Source organism: Cervus canadensis, chromosome 24 (assembly GCF_019320065.1).
Source record: "Cervus canadensis isolate Bull #8, Minnesota chromosome 24, ASM1932006v1, whole genome shotgun sequence".
Classification (NCBI taxonomy): domain Eukaryota; kingdom Metazoa; phylum Chordata; class Mammalia; order Artiodactyla; family Cervidae; genus Cervus; species Cervus canadensis.
The window spans coordinates 824168-849842 of record NC_057409.1 but is presented as its reverse complement, the minus strand read 5'-3'; the positions used below and the strand labels follow the sequence as shown (position 1 = coordinate 849842).

General features: G+C 56.2%; 1 protein-coding gene across 2 annotated transcripts in view; it reads right to left on the bottom strand.

Annotated features, from left to right (window-relative positions):
- Positions 1 to 25345, bottom strand: part of PADI3 (peptidyl arginine deiminase 3) — a 29825-nt gene extending 4480 nt beyond the window's left edge. Inside the window, exons 1-14 of one of the 2 annotated variants that reach the window (XM_043445799.1) lie at positions 25239 to 25345; positions 18149 to 18329; positions 15736 to 15808; positions 13479 to 13543; positions 12423 to 12540; positions 11031 to 11156; positions 9288 to 9466; positions 8981 to 9084; positions 8774 to 8885; positions 6775 to 6882; positions 5005 to 5156; positions 3386 to 3530; positions 3200 to 3302; positions 1391 to 1470 (exon numbers count right to left, since the gene is read on the bottom strand). In XM_043445799.1, coding sequence (XP_043301734.1) covers positions 1391 to 1470; positions 3200 to 3302; positions 3386 to 3530; positions 5005 to 5156; positions 6775 to 6882; positions 8774 to 8885; positions 8981 to 9084; positions 9288 to 9466; positions 11031 to 11156; positions 12423 to 12540; positions 13479 to 13543; positions 15736 to 15808; positions 18149 to 18329; positions 25239 to 25330 — 1638 coding nt within the window. In that variant the 5' untranslated portion in view covers positions 25331 to 25345. The remainder of the gene's footprint in view (positions 1 to 1390; positions 1471 to 3199; positions 3303 to 3385; positions 3531 to 5004; positions 5157 to 6774; positions 6883 to 8773; positions 8886 to 8980; positions 9085 to 9287; positions 9467 to 11030; positions 11157 to 12422; positions 12541 to 13478; positions 13544 to 15735; positions 15809 to 18148; positions 18330 to 25238) is intronic. The other variant, XM_043445800.1, reaches the window with a different exon arrangement.
- Between the last annotated feature and the right edge of the window lie 330 nt (positions 25346 to 25675).

Sequence of the window (25675 nt, the reverse complement as noted above, 5' to 3'; positions counted from 1 at the left end):
GAGGTCTCCTCATGGGCCTCCCGGCTTCTTCCGCTCTTGCCCCACGTGGTGACCATGACAAGGCTCCTCATCACTCTCCCCCCGCAGGAGTGGAGCCCACGAGAGCCAGCTGTGAGCTCCGGCTCTGAAAGCCAGCCGGTGTGCACGGCGCCCGCTGTGCACGGCCAGGGGCTAAGCGCAGGGACAGAGGCAGAGGGTGTCTCCAAGCCGAGCAGGACCAGAGGCTGGCTCTCGGCTTCCGCCCCGCTTTGCTGAGCCTGATGGGGCGGGCTGCGGGGCGTCAGGGACCCGCCCGCCCTGCCTGCCCCTGCCCCCAGGGCCAGCTCGCCCGGCCTCCTCCACTCCTGAAGGCATGCTCCCTAATTCAGTCTCTGCGAGGGTCACCCCCATCCCGGCGTGCGCTTCTCGGAGGGCCCTGCGCTGGACATTGTCTGTTCTTCTGGACCCCTGTCCCCCTTCTTCCCTGTGCTGCGTCCTGGGAGGCTGACCCTTGGGAACCAGGGGCCCCTGAACCCACAGGCTTCCCGCTGGGCTCAGCCCGTGGGGGCGGTTGCCGAAGGTGCGGGCGCTGCTGGGAGTGGTTGGGGTCACGGCAGGTTGACTGTGCAGTCCCAGCTCCCGTCTTACAACCTCTTTTTTTTTTTTTTAATTTATTTATTTAATTGGAGGCTAATGACAACATTGTGGCCGTGTTTGGAGCGACCCCCCCAGGTTTCAGTAACACGCTCCTCGGCCAATTCCTCCAGACCCGGGGGAGGGGAGAGCTCCCCTCTTCCTACCCTGGGGAGGTGGAATAGGCCCTTGTTGATTTCCTCAAGCCCGCCCTGTGCCTTTGCAAAAATCCCCTTTACTGAACCGCTCTCTGGTATCCACTTGAAGTGCCCTTGCTCCCCGCTGGGACCTACTGTCACTACCCCGGCCCCTTGCCATAAAAGAAGACAGACTCTCAGCCCAGCAGCAGAGAGACCATTTCAAAGCGTAAGTCAGATCGAGTCTGCCCTGCGCTCAGATCCCCAGACGGCCTCCAGTCACACCCAGAGTCACAGCCAAAGCCCCAGCGCTGCCCTGCAGGGCCCTGGGTGGCCCCCTCTCTCCTCATTCCTCTTGGGCCCCCAGGTTCGTCCTTAAACGCTCCAGGCCTCTTCGTTCCGCCTCAGGGCCATTGTCTGTGCTGTTCCCTCTGCCTGGAATGCTTGTCCTTGCATGCACCTGGCTTGACCCCTCATTTCTCTCAAGTGAAAGCCGGGATTTAGAGACTCTCTGTCTGGGCCTGTTGCCCTCCCCACCCCCCTCCCACCCTGGGCTGTCCCGAACCGTGAGCCTCAGACCTCTGTGCACAACCCCATCCCCAGCCACGCCTACCCCCATGCATGGCGCACGGCCCTCATACCTGCACAAACTTATTGTAGCTGATGAGGTTTTCGTTGGAGAGAACCTGGCTGATGGAGACAGTGTTGACCTGCTGGTTGCCTGTGAAGGACAGAAAGACGAGGGGCAGGGTGGGGCAGCCCCAGCAGAGAGGGCCACCTGCTCTGGGGAGCAGCCAGCAGAGACCAGTCTCGTGAGTCGGCAGCTCCCTGGCGTTTCCGCCTGACCTCTGAGCAAGCCTGGGTGTGTGAGGACGGCAGGGGCGGGCAGCTGCAGCGCATGAACGTGAGGCCTTCGTCCGAGCACATCAGAGCAGTGATGCTCGTTATTGGAAATGTAACCCCCACCCGCACCGGGCATTGGATGATGATTGCTCTTTTTTTGGCTAGGGGTAGGGCGGGGAGCTGGGTCACCCACCTGCCCACCAGGACCCATCCTCATGGACACCGCTGAGCCCTGTCCCTGACCTCCAAGAGGCACTGCAGAGCAACGGGGCTCCCCCAGGCCCAGCTTTCCTGCCAGCCTGATGAAGTGCCCGTGCAGACGGGCAGGACAAGGGAGGTCAGAGCCAATGTCCTGCGACCCTCACAGCTGCCATTGCTTAATCTCTTACCCTGCACAGGCCCTGAGTCCAGGGCTCTACACTCAACACCTCATTTAGTCCTCACAGCAACCCCACAAGGCGTGCATTAACACCCCACTTAACAGATGAGGAAACTGAGGCTCAGAGAGGCAAAAAGATTTGCCCCAGGCTTTGCAGCTGGGAAATGGGGGTCCTGGTGATTCAGACCCAAGCCAAGTGCTCATGAAGGGCTGAAGCCTCGACCAAAGGCTGGACCCACCTGCCCACGTGCAGGCTTGGTTCCCCTACACCCCCTCGGAGCAGAGACGCAGCCCCACAGCATCCCCATGGAGGCCGCTGGGCTGGCCACCTCCCCTCTCTGAGCTCCACATCCTCGGGTGTGAAGCAGACTGGGTCATCCTCACAGGCTCTCCTGGGGTCAGATGGGAGCAGATGCCCGGAGCACGCAGCCTGGGGCCTGGCACGGTGCATGACCACTGAGGCCGCTGCTCCGGTATCAGCTCTCTGGGGCCACCCGGTGGTTACATGTGGCTCAACAGCTGTGAGTTCCCTCACTGCTCGGCTCAGCCTCTGTCTGGGCCCTGCTCACTGCAAACCGCTCCTTCTAAGGAAGGAAGGTGAAGATGGCTTTCCCTCTGCCTGGTACATGAAATTTGGATTTGAGAATTTTTCAGGTTTGATCGGAACTCAAGAAGTCTGTTCACAGTCCCGATGGGAGAGAAGGGGTTGGGAGAAACTGTATTTCCTCCATTTTACAGCTGGGGCTCCAGAGGGGTGGGAAATAGACGTGGGAAGTTACACTTGGGAGCGTTTAAGTTCTGTGAAGGCTTTTCTCTTGGAGGGAGGTTTGGTCCAGGGTAGGACTGTTCCTCAGCCCGGGCTCCAAGCTCCCAATAGATGTTCCACTGATCAATCAGCAAAACACAAATTATTCAGATTATCAAGACAGCGAGGGGCAGAGCATCAGATCCCAAGTGCTAGGCCCTTCGGCGCAGAGGACCCTGTATGACTGTGCTGGTCAGGTGCCCCCAGAGCTGGCCGCATCTCCACTGTGCCCGTGACCACCCCCCATCACCCACCATGGCGCTCCCTGCCAGCTCTGCTCCCGCCATGGACAGCGGGGCCTGCTGCGCCAAGGGGTCTCAGGCTCAGGGGGACAGGGCTGCCTTACAGCAGGACACTCCTCTGTCAAGCCGTGATGTGGCAAGGGGGGAATAGCAAAGCGGTGATGAGGGGCACAGTACCCACCAACAACCCCTTGGAACAGGAGGGCGCCCCCGTGGCCCCACTTCTGCTTTTCCTGGAAGAGCTTGAAGCAGGCGCTGGGGCTGGCCAGGAGCATCCGGAAGCCCTGTGTTCAGAGAACAGACTCAACTGAGCCCTCGCCTCCGCTCACCTCAGCCCCGGGCCCAGCGCTGTCCCCCGCGTCCTCACCTTCCCGTCAGCGGCAGGGACGAAGCTCAGAAACTCATCCACGTGGCCGACCGCCAGCCAGTCCACGAAGAGCTCCACGGGCGGCTGCACCTTCTGGGCGTGCAGGAAGTCCCGGACCACCTGGGTGACCCGGCGGCCCCTCGACCTGCGGCCCAAGGGGTCAAAAAGAAGTTAGCCAAAAAGAGTGTGCACAGAAACACAATGACGAGAGTTCAAGATTCTGCGACGTCTGTAAAAAGCACGCGCTGCCTTTGTGATCAGGAAAGATAATAAATATATATTTAAGTTACACTCAAGGTGAGCTCTCTATGAGGCAGACACAGGCAGGTCAATCACAGCTTACCATCCAGGCCTCCCATCCAGGCATATCCTCAGGCCCACCCTCACACCCCACCCTCGTGTTCTCCAAGCAGCAGATGTCACCCCCACATTCAGCCCACGCTGGGCAGTTCTTCCTGGGGCTTAACTGACACCTCTCTTGCTGCAGCCTTGCCTTCTCACACATCAGCAGGGCGGGAGGGTGATCTTGTCTCACAGTCCCAGCATTTTATTTTCGTGAACTCAAACCCCATGTTTCTCTTGCCTTCTGAAAAAGTATCAAATGGCATGGCCCAAACATCCTCTGTCTGTGAGATCACGTCTTTGAGGATGGGTGGTCCCCTTCAAAGCTTCTGGTTTCACCTGTTATCTGATCACAAGTCTGTTCTAACCACTTTGCTGAATTTGATTGGCTCTGTCTTAGCCTGCTGCTGCTGCTGCTAAGTCGCTTCAGTCATGTCCGACTCTGTGCGACCCCATAGACGGCAGCCCACCAGGCTCCCCGTCCCTGGGATTCTCCAGGCAAGAACACAGGAGTGGGTTGCCATTTCCTTCTCCAGTGCATGAAAGGGAAAAGTGAAAGTGAAGTCGCTCAATCGTGTCCGACTCTTCGCGACCCCATGGACTGCAGCCCACCAGGCTCCTCCGTCCACGGGATTTTCCAGGCAAGAGGACTGGAGTGGGGTGCCATTTCCTTCTCCGCTGTCTTGGTCTATTCCCATAGCAAATAACCATTGTCACAGGATTCCTTTTGTTTCCCCTCAGCACCCCTGTGTCGTATATGGAACAAGACAGTCACTCTGCCCTTCTCTGCCTCACTGCTGTCTCAGTTTTCATGTCCTACACCTTCCTTTTGCTCTCAGGGAAAGATCTGATATTAGTCATTTACATCATAGTGTGAACAATCATTGATTTAAATGCAATTTCTCCTGGGCCTGTTGAGACTTAAAACATTTTTCATCTATAATTATTCATTGGTATCAGCATGGATTATTTTATGAATCAGAAGACCCAAGTCTAGTCATAACTTTGCCTCCTGTGTGACCTTTCCCGGGTGACTCACCCTCTCTGGGCCCACTTGTAAAATGAGAGTGTTGGACTGAATGAGCTCTTGGGTCCCCTTGCTCTGGGCGTCTCAGACCCCCTGAGATGAGAGTGGACGATGTCTGGGGGGGCAGTCCTCTGCTCCCAGCACCAGCACGGCCTGGACTGCCATTTCATCACTGGTCCTCTCTGCTTCTCTTCCAGGAGCGGAACGGCCCTCCCCCAGCCAACATCACCGCCCACCCTCCGTCTCTCACCCAGGCAAGTTGCCTCCGAAGAGGATCCGCCCCAGCGGGTACTCCTTCCCATTGACCACCACAGGGGGGCTGACCTCCAGGTTCCCGAATGAGTCCAGGCCGCTCACAGAGTTGTCTCGTGGTTCCCGGGTCACGTAGCCGAAATCTGGACCCTGGGTAGGGAAACGGAATCAGGTTCGGAGTGGGCAGGCTCACCAGGGAGCACTTGAACCAGCTTGCTGGGCTCTAAGCTCCTTAAAGATGGGGTGAGAGTGGCCACCCATTCTTCATATAGAAACACTGAGTCAAAGATGGACATCTGACCTGACTGCTACTTCCTGCACGCTTAGATGCTCATGCCTGCCTAATCCAGGACACACACAGCCCTCCAGCCCTGCTGCTGTTTCGGAGCATGTTATTCCCCCTGGTCACAGTGATCAGCAGAGAGGGCCAGGCAGTCCCCACACTCCCCGTGAGATGTGGAGCCCGGGGCTGTGGCCACTGCTTTGTCCTCTGTGTGGCCTTCCCGTCCGTCTCGCCCCGGGGCGGGTATCTGCTGCTCTAGAGGGGCCTGTTCTCAGGGCCTAAGGGGTGGGTGACAGTCCTCTGAGCCTCAGCTTTCAACTCCAGGGAAAGGGACAACTCCCCGGGGCCATCTCTTAGAAGGAATTTAGACAATCCTGAGGCCAGGAGAGAGCTCCTCCCATCTTCATGACCCAGTGAGGGGTGGGAGAAGTCCTCCTCTCTCTATGGCACCAAGGGGGTCTCCCTTTTTTTCTCAGGAGGGGTCCCTTAGGACACATTCTCTCCCTTTTTATAGAAGTAGAGCTGATTACAGCAGTTTGTTAATTTCTGCTGTAAAGCACAGTGACTCTGTTGTACATATACACGTGTGTGTATAATTACACGTACCTATTCTTTTCCTTATTCTCCACCATGGCTCATCACAGGAGGTTGACCGTGGTTCCCCATGCTGTACACTAGGACAGTGTTTATCCATTCTATGTATCACAGCTGGCATTAGCTGAGCCCAAACTGCCAACCCTCCCCTCCCCTCTCCGCGTCCCCTTGCCAACCGCAAGTCTGATCTCTATGTCTGTGAGTCTGTTTCTGCCTCATAGATAAGTCCATTTGAAGACACCCTCTTTATTTTATTACAATAATAACACCAGCTGTCTATGTCTGTGCTTTCTCTGCATTGGCATGAAGAAGCTTCACAAACATCTGTGAGGCCTGGGCTCACATGTTTTTACTGATGAGGAAATTGAGGCTCAGAGAGGGGAAACCACTCATGCAGGATCACATAGCATGTGGGAGGCGGAGCCGGGTTGTTCTGACTCCAGAGCCTATTTTTTGTTTTTACTGGAGAATAATTGCTTCCCAATGCCACGTTGGTCTCTGCCATCGGCGTGAAGCAGCCCTAAGTAGACGTACGTCCCTCCCTCTAGAACCTCCCCCCCACCTCCCCCCTGAAGTCTATGTTCTTACCAGCTGCAGCCTCCTGCCTCCCCTCCCCGTCTGGGGTTGCCAGATATAAAAACATAGAGCATGGTCAGTTCAACTTGAATTTCATATCAACAATACATGTACTTTTAGTACATCCCATGCAGTATTTGGGACATACTTATGCTAAAACAGTTCTCATGGTTTAGCTGACGTTCAGCCTTACCCGGCCTCTCCTGTATTTTACCTGGCAACCCTACTCCCATCCCCGAAGAGCACGGCCTCCAGTCTGGCCCTCGGGGCAGAGCCCCTCGGCCCGCAGGCCCAGCTGTGGCCCCGACCACTCACCAGGACTCTTTCGTAAGGGAAGTTCTGCAGCTCGCCGTTCCTAGGGGAGTCAAAGACCACCGGGAAGGTTTTGTGCGGCGCCTGGACGTAGCCCAGCTCCATCTCGTCCTGCAGACCCGGGGGACACCAGCGGTGGACAGTCAGCAGCTTACTGCCCTTGACTGGCACTCAGGACTTTGGGGAAGACTTCACTCTGCCTCACGCCTGCTCTACTCTTTGAGGACTGAGGTGGGCAGAGGCCGTGATACCTGCTGGCTGGAGAAAGGGCTGGAGGTTCAGGTGGGGGGTCTGCTCACCTGGGGCCACAGGGCAAGGCGGGTCAGGAATGAATGAGAATGGCCTCGGGGTGTCCCTGTGCTGGGTCACAGGAGAGTGGGGACACAGAGGGCTTCGGGGTGGCCTGAGTTGGACAAAGAGGCTGCCGGGCACCAGCCATCACATGTGGCCTCCACATGCGGCCCTGGGGGACTGACAGTGAGCAGGGCTGAGGTGGCCCCAGGAGGCACAGACCTGCCTCCTTTCAAGCACGTAACATGCCAAGGTCAGTCCTGAGCCCTCTGGTCCTGGAGGCAAAGATAACCCAGCACTGATGGACTGCGTGTCCAGCGAGCAGCTCACTAGAATGTCCCCGGCCCTGCTCCAAGTGTTTTACGAGTGCTCACTCCTGTAGACCTCACAATACGCCTATTTGGAGGCACCATGATTATCCCTTATCACAACCAGTGAAAGTGAGGAACAGTGGGGTCTAGTTATTTGCCCAAGGGCATACAGTGAGTCAACAGCATAGCCAGGATCCAGACCAAGCCTGTTCTTGCCCTGGAGTCCCGTCCTGAAACAACCCCTGGGACGAACTTCCAACTGAAACGAAAGCTTCTTAGCTTGGTGTTCAAGGCTTCTCACCTCAGTTCTTGCCCTTTGCAGAAGCTTGCATGCATGCTAAGTCACTTCAGTCGTGCCAGCTCTGTGCGACCTTATGGACTATAGCCCACCAGGCTCCTCGGATTCTCCAGGCAAGGATACTGGAGCGGGTTTTCATGCCCGCCTCCAGGGGACCTTCCCGACCCAGGGATCGCACTGGCATCTCTTCTGTCTCCTGCATTGGTGGGCAGGTTCTTTACTACTAGTACCACCTGGGAAGCCCTCAGAGAACCTTGATCCTGGCCAAAGAGAACAGCTGATGTCCCTTCTCACATCTCCCACCTCTGGGCCTTTGCACAGACCAGTCCTCTGCCAGGACCACCAATCGCTGAGTTCCAGCACCGCCCTTACCAGCTCTGCGGCCTGAGGTATCTCGCCTCACTGAGAGTTCCTTCTTCACTGACAGGGCATTGTCAGGAAGATGAAATGATGCTAGGCATGGCCTGCAGGGAGTGCTCAATAAACCACACAAGTCATTATCCATTCGCCAAATCTGGTGCAGCTCAAATGCCTCCTCCAGGCAGTCCTCACTGATCTCCTTCACAGACAAGGGTGACTCTACCCGCCTCCAGGCCCCACTGGGACTTTGCCAGCACCCCTGCTCCATCTCAGACAGTTGGAGCAGGGATTTCTGTCCCAATCAATCTCTGCACCAGGGCTTCTCAGCCTCGGCTCTCTTGACACTTGGAACCAGACAATTCTCTGTCGTGGGGGCTGTCCTGTGTATTGTGGGATGTTTGGCAGCATCCCTGGAGCAAAAACGACCTTCCATGGAGGATCACTGGTCCAGGCCATTGAGGGCAGGAGTGGGTGCCCCCACCTCTGCCATCCCCTCCGCCCCACCCCCAGTACCTAGCCCAGATCCTGTGGGTGAATGGATGTCATATTCAACGTCAGTGTGCCTGAGTCTCCAGAAGGTTCTGGAGAGGGGGGAGAGCTTTGGGTCTAGAATCAGAAAGAGCAGGGCCCTGGGGAGGGCGGACGCAGCCCCGGTCCTCCTGGATATTCCCAGCAGCCCCTGCGTTGGAGGGGCCCCTCCTGCTGCAGGCTGGTGTCACTCACTGCCCAGCGGCCGCGGTACCTGGATCCAGCGGTCGTTGCGGTTCTCGGCCTGCGGGCAGATGGTCAGCTTGCAGCCGGCCCTCCTGGCCAGCTCAGCCACCGCGTCCACGAAACACGTGTTGTTCCTCACGCTGCAGATGAGCCCAGAGAGAGTGTTCAGGACACAGGCAGACACAGGGGCCAGAGCCGCCAGCAGCGTCAGGGACACCCGGCGCCCCCAGCTCACCGGCACACGTACACCTCCAGGGGCGGCTGGGTGCTGGGCGTCATAATCCAGGGGGCCACTCGGAACACCACGGTGTCGGTGAAGATGGGGGACTCGGAGAAATCCTGCAGGTTGAGACCAGAGGGAAAGCAGACTGGCCTCGGGGCCCAGCGCCTGGCTGGGTCAAGGACCACCGTGGACTCGAGCGAGCTGCTAGCTCCTTAGTTTCTGGAGCGGCAGCAGCGGGTGGCCAGGATCCTCCACGCCGGGGGCGCCTACCTCTCCTGGGGCTGGAGACCGTTGCCCACCCTGTCCTGGCCGCCCCTACCTCGTTGGAGTCGTCCAGCAGGGTGACGTGGAAGGCGATGAGCCCCGAGAAGCCGGCGTCGGGGAAGGACAGGCCCTCCACGAAGAAGCGCTCCTCGTCCCCGTGGAAGCGCGGCACCTCGTACGACACCTTGTTCTGGCCGAGCACGTGCCGGTAGGCCTCGCAGGAGTCCGCGGGGCCTGGCGGGGGCAGAACGGCCTTGCGAGGGGGCCCCGGGAGCAGGAAGGAGCGCGCAACCTCCCCGACACAATGGAAGCCACACGGCCACCCCCGCTTCTCACCTCCCACTCACAGAGGCGAGAGAGAGGCTTAACGCCAAGGGTGGGCAGGTCTAGGGTGGGGCAGGGAGGGCACTCCTTTCCAAGGCCAGCGCTCAGATCTCTCAAGAGGGCAACTGGGTGGCATCTAGCAAAAATGTTTACCCCTAACCAGAAAGTCCGTGTCTGGGTAGGTGTCCTTCCTATAAAATGTAAGTAGAAGGTGTTCATGGATTGTTTACTGAGCACCTTCTATGCACCGTGGGGCTTCCCTGGTGGCTCAGACGGTAAAGTGTCTGTCTGTAGTGCGGGAGGCCCAGGTTCGATCCCTGGGTTGGGAAGATACCCTGTTGAAGGAAATGGCAACCCACTCCAGTATTCTTGCCTGGAAAATTCCACGGACTGAGAAGCCTGGTGGGCTACAGTCCATGGGGTCGCAAAGAGTCGGACATGACTGAGCGACGTCACTCTCACTACTATGCGCCTAAGCAGCCTGGGTCAGGACTCAGACGCCGCTGTGAGCACGGTCCCTGCCCTCCAGGAACCGAGATTTTCGCAAAATCGAAACACTGCACAAATGGCACGTTCAAGGGCCCAGATCAGTTGCAGCACCTCCATGCTTTGAAATACGATGCGACTGTGGAGGAGAGCAAACCAGAGCTCAACAATCACTCAGAGACGTGTAGGATGTAATTCTCGGCGAGAGAAACCATGTGGAGGCAGAAGGTGGACACACGCACACACACGCTCATGCACACGCCAGGCATGGGCAGTGCGTGTAAAACAAACGTCAGGAAGAACACACCAAATGGTTAACAGGGACACATTTTAAGAGTCAAGTTTTGGAGTTGGGTAGAAACTCTCATTTTTAAACCTTACATACTTCTGTATTTCTAAAATGAGTGTATTATTACTCGTGTTGCCCAAAAAGTTACAAATTACAGAAAAACCCAAATGCATATTTGTATTTTTTGAAGGTTTTATATATCCTTGCTTGCATTCGTGATAATGACATTGTAGCTATGTAAAGCAATAGTCTGGGGTTTATCGGGGTGGGCGGGAGATGCAGACTGAACAGAGGCAAATAGCCAGGGTGTCTGGGACTCGCTTTAAAACACTCCACCAAACAAGAAAGGATAGATCAAGTAAGACAAGCAAAATAGCGATCCTTGTTGAATCTGAGTGGTTGGCACATAGGGGTTCTTCACAGTGTTCTCTCTGCTTCTGGGTATGCTTGAAAATTTTGATAATCAAAATTTTTAAACATGCTTAAAATATATTTAAAATGCATTCGTCTGCTGAAACCATCTCAGGCACGGCTGTGCCAGGGACGCCAGGCAACCAGTCGTGAAACTCGTGCATCTGAGCTTCCTCCTCTGGGCCCTCAAGGCGGCGTCAGAGCCAGAGCAGAGCCTGCACCCTGGCCTGGGTGGGGAAACTGAGCACCCCCCGCCCCCCGGGCAGGGACGGACGGGCATCAACTCACCGCAGGCGTGGAACACCCGCGCCCGCTCCGCGTCAGCGCTGGAGGTGTGGAGGACGAGTTTGTGGTCGTCAAACAGGGCATCAGGGCCTTGGGTCCGCAGAATCATCACAGACATGTCTTCCAGGTCTGGGGAGCCAGACACAGGGCAGCGACTCAGGGGGCCTCCGGCAGCCCAGCCCCTCCCCAGGGCAGAGGGTGCCAAGGCCTGGGTCTCTGCCCCAGCTCTGCCCGCCCCATGGAAATACTGAGAGCCACGAGGACCAAAGCAGGAGCATGTCCGTAAGCGAGTGACGCAGTGAGCTGTTCCTGCCCTCTCAGCCTCCGTTCCTGCTCTGCCCATAAACAGAGGCGCGGGGCGGCCAGCCCGCTGCCTGGCCCGGGGCGGATGTACAGGAGCAATGAGCGGTGAGAAGGCCGTCCGGGCAGCAGGCGGGTCAGGGCTCTCCTCTCGGTCCCGGCATCACGCGCTGCTGCCCGGGGCCGGCCCCTCCCTCCTGGAGCCTCAGCGCGGCAGTCTCTGAAATGATCCTGCCAACTTTCAGAGTAGCTCTGGGCATCTCGTGGGTGAAGCCCCTGACCCACACCCAGGACACTGCCCCGGCATCCTTCACGGGGCCGTGCACACGGCTCGGGATGGACTTAGAATGTGGAACGTGCTCAGTCGTGTCTGACGTGGACCTTATAGTCCATGGAGTTCTCCAGGCCAGAACACTGGAGTGGGCAGCCTTTCCCTTCTCCAGGGGACCTTCCCAACACAGGGATTGAACCCAGGTCTCCCACATTGCAGGCAGATTGTTTACCAGCTGAGCCACAAGGGAAGCCACAGAAGACTGGAGTGGATAGCCTACCCCTTCTCCACGGGATCTTCCCGACCCAGGAATCGAACCGGGGTCTTCTGCACTGCAGGTGGATTCTTTACCAGCGGAGCTACCAGGGAATGTGGGGCATCGCTGAAACCCAGGCCAGCGATGCCAGCGGGGAGGAGGCTGGATTTGGGGTTACAGGAGCCTCGGACCTGCCGCAGGCTGACTGGGTGACTTCGGGGATCCCCTGACCTCTGAGCCTCAACATTGTCATCTCTGAATTTGGGGCAGGCTGCCCTCCCGCGTGGATGCTTAGATAAGAATTTGGGGAAAGGCTCTGACACATAGTAGGTGCTCAGCATTAGCACTCTCCAAGCCTGGAGGTGGGGGAAGACGAGGCTGCTCCTCTCCAGAGCTCTGCCCTGGCGGGGGTGCCCGCTGGCGCTGGGGTGCTGGGGAGGGGCAGGTTTTAAGGAACATTAAGGCACGCCTGGAGCTGAACCTCTGGCCGCAAGCTCTGCCTCCAGAGCCGCCCTTGTGGGTGAGACTCTGGGCAGGGCAGCTGAGCGGTGGCCCGGCGCCCCCTCACCTTGCAGGCAGCGCACGTGGCGGTCACAGTTGTCCTGGTCGTCAGAGCGCACACTGTCCCTGTCACAGTTCACCAGCAGGATGGCTCCGTACCCATCGGGTCCCCAGACCCACTGCCGCTGCCGATGGCAAAGCACAGCCGGTGACGGGGGCTCCGGCCAGGCCTGCGCCCCCTCCCCAGCTCTCTCCTGGCCATGATCCTCACCCTCCCCTTCCCTCTGCCCAGAGCTGAAAGACACGCTCCCGCTCGAGGAGCGGCAGCAGCTCCTACCACTCACACCGTCAAGTTCAAACGACAGCCTTTCACGGCTGTCTGTGTCACGCCTCCAGCCAGCATCCTCTTCTCCAAGAGGCAGCCTTCTGAGGATGAGACCCATCTCCCCTCCTTGGCTCCTGCTGCTCCTCCCACCTGAAACGCCCCCCCTCTTGCATAACTTTGGAGCCCAGCTCACCATGGATTTCTTCCTTGCCCATAAAGCCCAACGTGACCTCCTCTGAACTCACAATGTCTTCAGTGCCACCACAATTCAGCCCAAAGTTCTTCTATAGTTTCAGACTTGACAGATTTCCTTTTCATATAGATTAGGGGGTCTGCAAGCTACAAATCTAGCTTGCTGCCTGTTTTTCTAAATAAAGTTTTATTGGAACACTGACACATCTTTTTCCCCCCATATTGACTATATAGTTCTTTCATTCTACACTGGCAGAATCAAATCACCGCAACAGAGACAAGATGGCCTGCAAAGCCTCAAACATTTACTATCTTGCTCTTACAAAAATAAAGTTTGCCAACCCCCAACCTAGATTGAAAATCCAGAAGGACTTGTCCCCACAAAGGGAGACCTAGCTCAGGGTTGGGCATGTATGTGCTTAAAAATCCTTGATGATGCTTTTTCTGCCAGTGAAAGAAGATCCCCAGCCATTCCTGGGTTGGCTCCAACTGGCCTTGACATCAGCTGGGAGGCAGGAGGATACCTCTAATGACCTCACCCCTTTTAACCCAGCCTAGAGCAGCTCTGAACTCCATGCCCCTTTCTGGTGCAGGCAGATAGCCTACCTTGTCCACAAAGTCCCTGTCCCTGTCCCTGTCTTCACAGTTCAGGTCACAATCCAGGGTGATATCTGCAAGGACAGGGCAGAGCGTGAGTCACAACAAGGCTCCCAAAGGCCCAGCACAGGCCCACGACCTCCACCTTTTAGCCTCAGTCTCAGGGCCCATTCTGGGGCCAGACAAATGGAAGTCATTTCCAAGAAGACAGTGCTCAAAGGTGGGAGCATTTGGAGCCTCCCGCCCTGGGCTGGGGAAAGAGGCCTTGGGGAAGATGCAGCGTCAGAGCAAAAACCCAGGTCAAATGTTGCCCCCTCCAGGAAGCCTTCCCTGAATTCTCCCTCTTCTGCACCCCTATTGCCCTCACTGTCTGGGGGACACTCTGCCCTGCACCTGGGTTGCCTGGGACATTCTAGGTCTCTGTGAAGCTCCCTCGTCTCCCAGGGGTGGGCCAGTGAGCCTGGGCTTTGGTGTCAGACAATCGTGGATGTGAATCTAGACTCTGGCACCTACTGACTGTGTGGCTCTGAGCCTCACCTTCCCCTCGTATCCCCGCCTCCATCCCACCTTCTTAACCACTCTCCCTAGAAAGTGGGAGAGCTTTTACAGTACACACGAAACCTTCAAGGGAGAGAGAAAAAAAACTGAAATGATTTTTAAATATGTGAAAAGATACTCAACCACCATACAAGAAGGGGATGAGTCTCACAAACGTAAGGTGGGGCTAAAGGTGTATACAGTGTGACCTCACGTAGACAGAGCTCAAAGGCGGGCAAAAACAGACTGTATGATCTGGGCGTGCCTATTCAGATGACAGAGCCATAAAGAAAGGAAAGGAAATATTTATCACAAGACAGTGGTTACCATAAGAGAAGGAGCGAGTTACGATCAGAGAGGGGATTGGGGTTACTTTGGGGTGCTGATCATGTTCCCTGTTCTATTTCTTGACCTGGGTGATGGCTGCTCAAGAGTTTGCTTTCTAACTCTTCCCGTATCCATACCCCCCACCCCCGCCAACACACACATTCATATCAGGTTGACCTAAAAATTCGTTCAGGTTTTTCCATAAGATGTTATGAAAACCAAAACAAACTTTTTGGCCAAACCAATACATACGTATTTTTCTGTATGTGTATTTTCCAGTAAACGAGGCGTGGGTGTGTGTCTGGGGAGGGGGAGGCAGGGAGACCCCCAACCTCAGTCCGAACTAAAGGGAGGGAAATGAAAGCAACAAAGAGATGCTGACTTCTCAGACTGGCAAAAACAGAAAAGGTAGGAAATGGCAAGACACTGCCCTAGTGGTTGGCAGGTGTATAAGAAGGTATGGCCTTTCTGGAGAGCCATTTGGCACTATCTATCACAACCGAAATGTTCATTCCCTGTACTCAGCGGTTCTGCTTCTAAAAACGCCTCCTGCAGACAGCGTTTTCAACTCTCTTGCTAACCTTCTTGCCCTCCGAAATGGCTGCCCCAGCGTGAACCCCACCCCTGATGGGAGTTTCCGGTCCCACATCCTCGGCAGTTGAGTATCTTTTCATCTGGGTTCTGAGCACTCAGATTTTCTCCACTGTGATTCTCTGGTTTCTGTTTTTTCCTTATTCCTATTAATTGTTCTTATTGATTCTATTAATTGATTCTTATTGATCAGCATTCTCTATTACCTGCAAATGCTGATGCAGACATGCGCACTGCAAATTGCTTCTCCGCAGTCTGACTTTGTATTTGTCCTCCTTTGGCTAGATGATTTCCACTTCAGTAGAGTCTAATTTATCAATCTTGCCCCAAGGGCCTGTGCTTTTGTTTTGCCTAGTTAAAGAAAACTTCTGACTGCTTTGAAGTTGAAGAGACCTTCTCTTCTAAAAGCTTTAAGATGTTGACTCTCACCTGGAGGTTTTTTAAAATTTTTATTTTATTTTTAACTGGAGGATAACTACTTTACAATACTGTGATGGCCTCTGCCACACACCAGCATGAGTCAGCCAGAGTACACATCTGTCCCCTCCCTCTTAAACCGGAGTCCTCCCACCTCCCTTCCCATCCATCCCTCTGGCTCTCAGAGCACCGGCTTTGGGTTCCCTGCATCATACAGCAAACCCATCTGAAGTTTGTTTTTGAGTATGACACACGGTGGGGAGCTGAGTTTATCGAGCATCACAGGAACGCCACCTGCGCCTGGGTCTGTGTTCTGGTTCTCTATTTGTTCCACTGGTGTTTATCCAGCCCAGCGCCACTTTCGCTCTGCCCTTGGCTGAGGCCCCCCACTTACCCACACAGGTGAGGTAGAGCACCGCGTAGGCCAGGGGCAAGGAGTCTTGGCTGGAATGGTAGGAAATCTGAATCTGTAGAGAGATGGGCCCAGGGTCAAGCTGGCTGAAGCTAGGAGCCCGGCCCCAAAGCACAGGTCTTGGGGGACCGGGCAAGGAGGGGGGGAGTTCCCAGGGACCTCTGTGCAGCACCAACTCAGCTCTTCCTTTCGCCTTCTCTGCCACTTATTTTTCCGTGCCTCGGTTAGCTCATCTGTAAAATGGGGACTATTTCTGAGGGATTCCATGGAGACCTGCATCCCAGTGCTGCTGCTGACTCCAGTGTGATTTCAGCAAGCCCCTGTTCCCCTTTGGATCTCAGTTTTGCCATTCATAAAATGAGGCACTTGGTGCTGCAACTAAGACCCGGTGCAGTCAAATAAATAAGTACATTTTAAAAAAAGAAAATGAGGAGTTTGGACTGGCAGGGTGTAGGGACACCCTCCTAACTGTGGGATTTGGACAGGCCTTTATTTGAGTTCTGTGACCTCCGCCGAGGCCCTTCACCTTTCTGAGCTGCCTTAGTTTGCTCATCTGCAATATGGGCTTTGTACAGGTCCCTACACTCAGAGGACGGTGGTTCAGATTTGAAACGATCCATGTAGAAGACTGATCTCGTGGGAGGTGGGATCGGGATGGGGAATACGTGTAACTCCATGGCTGATTCGTGTCAATGTATGACAAGACCCACTGCAATGTTGTGAAGTAATTAGACTCCAACTAATAAAAATAAATGAAAAAAAAAAAAAAGACTGATCTCGTAGGAAATGCCCAAGAAATACCAGCTCTTGTTATTAGAGGGCAGGGGGCGTGATGTAGGAGCTGGCGCAGCAATCCTGAGTCAGACGGCCTGGGCTGGGGGAGGATATCCTGGAGAGTCACTCTGCCGTCTGGGCCTCCCTTTCCTCCGCTGTGGAGCGGCGCTGATGACAGGTTGTGCGGATTAAAGCAGGAAAGTGTGGGACGCCTGGCACCGTGCCCACAGCACACGCCCGACAGCTGCTAAAGGTGAGGCTGAAGACGGTGATGATAGAGCGAACTCCAGGCGGAGGCATCGAGCCCTTTCACCCCTCGCCCTCCTCTGGGACATTCCCTCCTGATGCGGTCCCTCAGCTCTCCGGCTCTGATGTCCTCTCTCCCAGGGGCCTCAGGAACTTACTGAGACCCGTCCCTCCTCAGTCCTGGGAGCCCCGAAATCCTGCAGCTGCAACCCCCCGTGTGTCAAGCCCCAGCAGGGATGCTGGCTTCAGGCACACGATTACCTGGACCCCGGACAAAGGCAGGGACGTTCTGAGGACCCTCCTCAGTCCCTGTGGTCCTCGGGGCCCAGGAATTCAGAGTGGCAGCCTCCGCACGGTCTCTGGCTCAGTGCTGGGCGCCCAACGCAGGCTGGCCCAGCTCCTCGCCCTGCCCCGGGGGCCTCTGTCCTGACCCTCATCCACTCACGACTCACGAATCACGTGATTTCCGGTAAGCCACGCCCCTTCTTGGTCTATCGCCTTGTGAACTAGGTTCGTGGAGTCCTGCCCCACCTGCCGCACGAAACTCCCGGGATAGGCTAATTCGGATCCCTGGGTGGGAACGATGCAGGGCTGACGGAGGGAGCTTGTCCCTAGGAGCCCCGCAGGTCAGACCCCTGAGTTCTAGCTCCCCCACTGACCAGGTCTGTGGCTCCGGGACACAATTACTCTGAACCCCAGTGGTCTCCCCTGTGACCTGCGCATAGGACCCCGCCTCTGAGGGCGTCGTGAGGGCTGGACATGGTCAGTGCTCCTTAAAGGGCCAGTTTCCCGAAACCTCGCTCCTGATGTGGAGCAGGAACCTGCCGCCAGCACGACAGACCTGACTCCCACTGCCCCTTTAAGGGGCATCTTCTGTGCCAAGTTCACGGACCACCCCATCTCCCCAGGTTTTTAAATGTCCCCTGTCCAGGGGCCAGAACACTGCCTCCAGCCCGGCCTTGTTAGACTCGCTCTTCTGGTTGAATGGGCAGAGAGAGGGGAGGAGGGCAGGCACCCTGCCTGAGAAGGGGGCGAGTCAGGAAGGCAGCGGGCTAGGGGAAGGTGAGGCCCCAAGGGAGGGGGCCCCCGGGGCACCTGCTCCCCTCTCCACCTCTGCTTTCTCTCCCGCATTCCTAGAAACAGGGACTACGAATCAACCCGCAGCCACAGATGGGGAAACTGAGGCTCCGGGAGGAGATGAGAGTGGCCAGCAGACCCACGGTTTATGTTCGTATGTCGCGGAGCTGGCGGCTCCAGAGCTGGGCCCTCGTGAGCTGGGTTACCCTGCATTCTGGATATGAGAGGGCACTGGGCCCTCGTGAGCTGGGTCATCCCCCAACCCCCAGTCACCCCCCAGACAAGGGGGCACGCTCACATGACTGTCGTTGAGCTCGTTGCTGGGAGAGTTCATGACCACGATGATCTGTGAGCCCACACCAAAGTGCCAACGCCGGGTATCCGCACGCTCCCGGTCCCTCTCCACGTTGGGGCAGATGTAGACGTCCACGCCGGGGGTTCCGTAGACCTCGAACATCTCTGTGCCCTCAGGAACAGAGCTGGGAAGGACAGAAGCCATGGGGCATGCTGGAGGGCAGCCCTCATTCAGCTGCTTCAACTCTGGCTCAAGCTCTGCTTCCTCCAGGAAGCCTTCCCAGACTATCAGCCTTCTTAGATGGTTCCAGCAAGCTCCTAGGAATCAAACTTGGACCCCACACAGATATACACAGTCTAATATTTCAAGGTTCTGTGTTCATTAACATTTCCCTTGTGAGTTCTCCAGGTATTCACTGTAACGTTAAAAAGTCCATGCTGTCCAATGGCCCTGGGACTTCCTTTCCCCAGCTCTAGCTGCTCTGGGAGTCTTGTTTGAAATCAGTCTGTTCCTCCTGGTGGTCTGTAGGGTGCCCATGTGCATGCAGGAAGAAGCATCCACTGCCCTAGAGCCTTCAAGCTAGCTGGAGAACTGAGGACAGCCCTGCCCAGGGAAACCAGATGGGTCAGGAGGCAGTGGGATCACATAGGGAGAGGCCGCTGCGGGGAGAGGAACTGGAAGGCTTCCTGGAGGAAGCGGCACATCCACCCACCCAGCAGCGGGACAGCGGTAACGGACACTGGTTGAGCTCTTGCTCTGTGCCAGCCATATTCAAGTTTCATTATGTGTATTGTCATGTAATCCATTAAAAAGCCCCAGGTAGGTACTATTACTATCTCCCATTTTACAGATGGGAAAACTGAGGTTAAACTAACCTGTCCAAGGTCCTGGAGCCAGTAGGTGGCAGGACTGGGATCCAAATCCAGGCCTCCTGGCTCTTGAGTCCACATTCTTACCCAGGTGTAATGACAGAAATTGAAACCCTCAGGGCCCTTCCCCTGCACAATTACATTGGTGGGCTTGCTAAGCCTTCCCAAATATCAACTCATCTAATCTTCTGCACAGTCCCATTTAATGTGGGGGAAACCGAGGCTCAGGATGCGCAAGAAGCATGCCCAAGCTGCATCCTGGCCACAGTGCCTCCCACCCCAAGGCCCTCTCTCTTCTCTGCCTCCGCGTGGAGGAAAGCAGGCTTCCTCCACTCTTCTGCAGGCATGATTCTGGCAGTTCTCAGCACAGCTTCCCCTTATAGAAAGAGAAATACACGAAGCCCAAACTGTACTCCATCAGGCAGGCCCCACTCCAGGGCTCAGCCTGCCAGGTGTCCTCACCACGTAGGAGGAGCTGACACACCTGTGTCTCCTCCCAGGCAGGGCTTCCAGATTTAATAAAATATAGAACATGCAGTCAGACTTGAATTTCAGGTAACCAACAAACAGTTATCTTAGCATAAGTATATCCCGTGCAATATTTGGGACATACTTAGACTAAAAAATTACTCATTGTTTATTTGGATCTGCAGTTTAACTAAGTGTCCTGGGTTTTATCTGGTAACTTACTCCCCAAGCTGTCATTTCTCTATTCTGCTGTGCCCTGGGCCTGTGAGCCAGACCATCGGGGGACAGGAAGAGCCTGCACAGAGAGGCGTGGGGACACAGAGACGGAGAGACAGGTACGGAAGCCAGAGAGACAAAGACTCACACAGCTGGGCCCAGGCGTGAAGGGCTCCCAGCGGCCCCCACAGCCCAGGTGCTGCTCGGCCCCCAGGCCTCCCCAGCTACAGCGGCACACCTTGGGTGGTCCTTCTGACATGACACCTACCTAGTTCCCAGGCTGCAGACTCTGGTTTGGGGTATTTCAGCCCAGCTCCCCTGCACCTTCCCAGCCCAGGCCCCGTGTGAGGCTCCAGAGGACCCCAGATGAAGACGGAAGCAGCCCTGTGCAGGAGGGTCCCAAAGAAGCCAGGGGCTCGGGTGCCAGCACCAGGGTCAGGATGCAGGTTTAGACCAGGCCGGGCTGCCCCACATCCAGGTGACCGTGAACAGATCACCGGCCTCCGTGGGCTCTGTAACCTCACCTTTAAAGCGGGGTACTGACACCCACTGAGCCAACCGCAGGCGGTCATGAGGCTCAAACAGGACAATGGACGGGGCAGTCCTGGAAAACCACCAGCCAGGAAGGGGGAGGGGTTATTAAGGTAAATTAGAACACAGGAGGCGGGCATCTGGGAGCAGGCTGAGCCCGGGACTGGGGTGTCTGGGGAAGCTTCACAGAGGAAGGCGTGACCTAAGGACAAGGAGGAGACACGGCTAAAGGGAAGGGGTTTCCAAGCGGGGCCTTCGGAGGTCAAGGGCAAACTCAGGCGGCAACGAGCCTGTTTTCGTTTCATTCCTATGTAATGGGCGCTGGCAGTGATCCCTGAGTATCAGGGTGGCCCGGTGGGGCTGCGGTGAGGTGGCTCAGCCAGAGGACTCTGGGGCCAGGCCACCTGGGTTCAAATCCAGTTCCTCTGCTCACTAGCTGCGCCTTGACCTTCCTGTGCCTCCGTGTCTGCATCGATGAAGTGGGGGTGATGAGCAGATGAAAAGAGTGCGTTTGTATGATGAACGTAATGAGCAAATGTTGAAGGCCCCTGAACCTGTGCTGTTATTTCCCTGCTGGAGAAACTGAGGCCCAGATGAGATTGGCCTAGAAGGCAGTGCCCTGGACCCCTGGTTCAGGGTTTATGCCCCCCACACGGCTGCGTGTTAGAGGACTGAAGCGACGGCTTCTGGGGGAAGCCCTGTGTCAGGATGGGAGGATCTGGGCTCTCTGGTGCCTGGAGGGCACGGAAGGTGGCCCGAGGCTCACCTGGATGAAGTTCCGCCTCTGGTGAGGCCACCCCGAGCGCAGTCTGCTGCTCTAGATGGCACCCCAGCCCAGCCCTGGGCACACACAGCTGGGGGCTGTGCCCTCCCCCACACGCAGGACCATCCAAGACCCTCTCCATTGCCAAGTCCTCTCAGGCAGCTGCAGGACTCCACAGCCTAGGAGCTGGTGTGTGCTGGGGAAACACGGTGGCGTGACCCACAGTTCTGGTTTGCCAGGGACCAGGGCATTTCCTGGGGTGCAGGACATTCAGTGCTAAGATCTAGGAAGTCTTAGACAAACAGGGACCGCTGGTCACCCTCACGGCATCAACCTCAGACCTACTTGTTCAAAATGCAGATTCCAGAACCATAAGTTCTGCACGCAGAGCTCTTTTAAACCATACTGATGTCCAGTGAAGTCTGAGGACATGGCTCAGAAATGCTGGACCCTGCCGCCCCCTCCCAGGGAGCGTGGAGGGGACTCAATGTCAGCTCATGCACTCCTGGGCATCAAGACAGCTCAGGCCTTCCTTTAGACTCGTCCACCCTTTCAGTGGTGAGGATGATGGTGACAGTGATGATGCAGACGGCTCCCCAAGCCACCAGATGTCAGCACTATTTCCCCACCTTACAGATAATAAAACAGAGGCTCAGAGATGACAGGTGACTTGCTCAAAGCCACACAGCTGGTGAGGGACAGAGCCAGGACTCCAGCCGGCTTGCAAACCCAAACCCACCCTCTCCCTCTGAGCTCTTAAGACCTCCACCTCTGGGAAAACAAAGCTAGACATTTCAGAGCTGGGAAACTGATGGGAAAGGTTCTTTGTGGCTGAGAACAGAAAGGTTGATGAGATGACCACCAAGGTCCCCAAGGAGCCGGCCCATGGGAGTAGGGGCGATCAAGGCCCAGGGCGCTCAGGATACCAGCTGTCCCTCTGCGTTCATTGAGGTCCCAGAGTCCCAGCTCCATCAGCCTCACCAGAAGAATGAGGTCCAGAACTCACTGCCCTTCCTTAATCCTATGTCTTCCTGCCCCTGGAAAATGCCGGCCGCACACACCCCTTTTACAAAGTCCAGGTAGTTGAGAGTTAAAGACGCACCTGCCTCCCGGACTATGCTCTCTGCACAGGCAGGTCAGAGCTTTACATCAGACAGAATCTGGTGGAGACAGAGGGGAGCTGCTTTGTCAAATCGGGGAGGAGGTTCAGAAGCCTCCATGAGCAGAGCCTGAAAGCCACTCTTCGATGCCAACCTGTCTGGGGTACATATGTGGAACTGAGTCCCCGGAGGGAGCAGAAATGTGCTCAAGGTGACACAGCAGAGGGTGACGGAACCAGGGTCAGCACTCAGGGTTCCGGCCCCAGGCGCCCCAAGCCTCTTGATTCTGCAAGACCGCCTCTGCTGAGCACGGGATGAGCTGTCGGCTCTTCCAACTAGGGATGGCATTCTCAGTCCTGGCTGCAAGCCAGTGCGTGGCTCATCACGTCTGTGTGTTACCCTTCTCCTGAAGAATCCCTAACAGGGAAAGCAAAACCTCTGTACCAAGCCTGGGCCACCTCCAACTCAGCGGAAAGAAGGAAGACAGGGTTTAATCCGCTCGTGATTAGAGATCCCAGGGGTCTTGCTTATCCTGCAAGGCTCTTCCTCCAGAAAGCCTGCCCTGACTGCTCAGCCTGTGTTAATTTCTCTTTTCTCCTCTCCTCCTCCTCCCAGTATGGCTCAGAGATTATTTCCCTGCCATCTTGTGGATGGTTTGCGGACACTCGAGGCTGTCTAGAGAGCCGGGAAAGATACTTAAAATGATGATGGTGGTGGTAATAACGGCAGCAGTTACCATAATTGAGTGTTCACATGCCAGGCATTGCCTGCATGCCTTACATGCACAATCTCATTCAATCGTCCCAACAGCCCTTTGAAGTGAAGGCCAAAGTGCTCGGGCTGCATTCTGGGCCTGCCTCTCCTCCCTGGCTGTGTAACGTGGGGCAAGTGACTTGGCCTCTCTGTGCCTCAGTTTCCTCATCTCTGAAATGGGGATGACGATAGCACCCACCTCACAGAATGGTTGGAGTAGGAGTTAGCATTAGTCACACACCCTTTAGGGCAGTGATGGGCATGGACCAGGCTCTAGGTATCGTTGCTGATATAATTATGACCTTCATTCTACAGATGAAGAGTGACATGGGAGGTTAGGTGACTTTTCCAAGGTCAGACAGCTCTTAGGCGGCAGAGGCAAGAGCGACCACCACGTCCGCTGCCTTTCTCCTGTTGGCCCACAGCCTGAGCACCCAGGATTGCTGAATCACAGCATCTCCAAGTCGGAAGTGACTTTAGAATTAATCTAGCCCTTGCTTGCTTGCAAGACAAGAATCCTTTCCACAGCACCCCTGCGAGGTGGTCCAGCCTCTGCTAGAATTTCAGGACAGGGTTCTCAGAGGTCAGAGACCACATCTGCTTGTTCACCACTGCGTCCCCATGCCTGGTACACACTAGACCCCAAAGGAATATTAATACTTGATGAATGTGTGGATGAAGAAACTAGGAGCTCCTCCCCATCCCTGAGACGGGCTGGTTATCGGAGGCCCGGGAGTCTCTCATTTGAGGCCAGAGGCTCCCCTCCAACCCCATGACTGTCCCACCCACAGCCTCTTCTGTGAACCTCAAGGTGGCCCGTCTATCCACATCACCCCAAGACACTGCCACCTCTGCCACTCATGGTCCGAGGCCATCCTCCATCCTCTAGAAAGTTCTGCAGGGGAGGAGCCGGTCCCAGGCTTCCTGCGGCAGGTCAAACAAGAGACACAGCTGCCCGACGGGCATGGGGTAGGCAGGGCAGGTGAGTCACCCCGCGGGCAGGCAGAGCTGGGGGAGGTGGTGGCGCCAGCTGGCACGGGCACCCCTCCTCATCACCTGGGGCTTCTCTCTGCGTCAGGAGCAGCCAAGTCCCCTCCTCACTCCTCACTGCCCACCCACCCTCAGCCTGCTGCAGACTAGCTCCTCAGCTCCTCTCCTCTAGTGCCCTGGGACCTACCCTGTCTCTGCGTCTCAGTTCACTCCAGTTTTTAAAGTCTTAGTTCAAAATACTGGTTCTCAGGTGGGGCACACTGGGCGATGTCCAGAGGTATTTTTGATCATCACAAGTGAGGGGTGATCACTGGCATCTGGTGAGTAGGGGCCAGAGACACTGCTTAACATCTCCCAGGGCACAGGCTGTTCCCTCAGCAAGGAACGACCGTGCCAGCAGTGCTGAGGCTGAGAAACGCAGGCTCGTCTCAGGAGAGGGCGGACAGCTTCGTGATGGGAAGAGTGGCAGGTGCGGGCTTCCCCTCTCCTACCCCCTGAATACTGGTGTTCCCCGCCCAGCCTTGGACCTAAGACCCTTGAGGATGCCTTAAAAAGTAAAGTAGCTGGCTTCCTGGTGGTTCCCAGCGCCCAGCTCCTGAAGTCCTGCCCCAAGTCTCCTCTTCTTCCTGGGGGAGAGAGAAGAAGGGGGCCTCCCCCCAGCCTCTGGCTTTACAGCCACGGCCACGGTGGGAGCAGGGGCATAAAGCACGGGTGCTGCTCTGTAAGTGGCAGGCGGCGGGAAGCAGAGAACACGACCACGAAGGCTTTAAGCTCTGGCTTTGCCACTTGGTAGCTGTGTGGTTGAGCCAACAGCTTGCTCTGCCTTGCCTCCATTTCCGCATCCATCAGGCAAAAGAAAGCTAACAATAAACTCAGCCCCTCGGGTTGTTGTGAAAGTCATGTTTGGGAGTTAAAGTTCAAGGATTAATTCCAGAGGCTTGTCAAGCTCTTAGAGCAGTGCTTGGCACAGAGTAAGCGCTATGTTGAGTATAAGTGATTTTTTTATGAAGGGATTCATGCCTGGTTTGCAGAGCTCATATGCTGGGGGTGTGGATGCCCCTCTTCCTAGTCTGGTGTGCCCAGTGAGACCCCACAGCCCAGCCTGCAGGATCGCCAGGACAGAGGAAAGTGCCCGAGCGCCCAGGGCCGAGCAGCCTCCGAGCCCCTGACCCAGAGCTACAGGGCCTTTCACCCCCATCCAGTCTCCCACACTTCACGGCCCCCTGGCTGGGGTTTTGAAGAAGCAGGGCTGAGAAAAGCAAAGACCTCCTTCCATGCCTAGCTGCTGTTCCAAGGAAGACTCAGGAGAGGGCAGCCAAGTCAGGAAGCGCTCCAGATCACCTGCAGGGAAGGCTCGGGGTCGGCACCAGGGGCCCGCAACTCCCCAGGCTTCCGGCTCTTACCCATAAATGTCCACCAGGGTCTCGACTCCAGCCACGCACACGGCACTGGTGGGGTGTTCCAGGGACACGCGCACAATCCTCTGTAAAGACATGCTGGCCTCCACCTGCGCTTGAGCCTCAGAAGCCCCTTGGCATGTGGTTTAAAAGACCCTGGTCCTGCCCCTCCAGCCGCAGGTGCTAGCTCATTGGCTCCAGTCCCAGAAGCCCAGCCCCTTCCCAGAGTCACGAGCTCAGGATTGGCGGGAAGAAGCCAGGAGTTTGCATATGAACCTGTGGCTCCCACCCAGGCCCACAGACAGTTAATTTCTCACTTTAAGGAGAGAAAGTTAAGTCCCTTAGGTACCTGGCCAGGGCACCAGGACCCTGGAGGGGTCAGAGGTGCGGGGTGTTGATCAGGGGACCGTTCTCGATTTCCACACTCAGCCTCTTCACCCCCC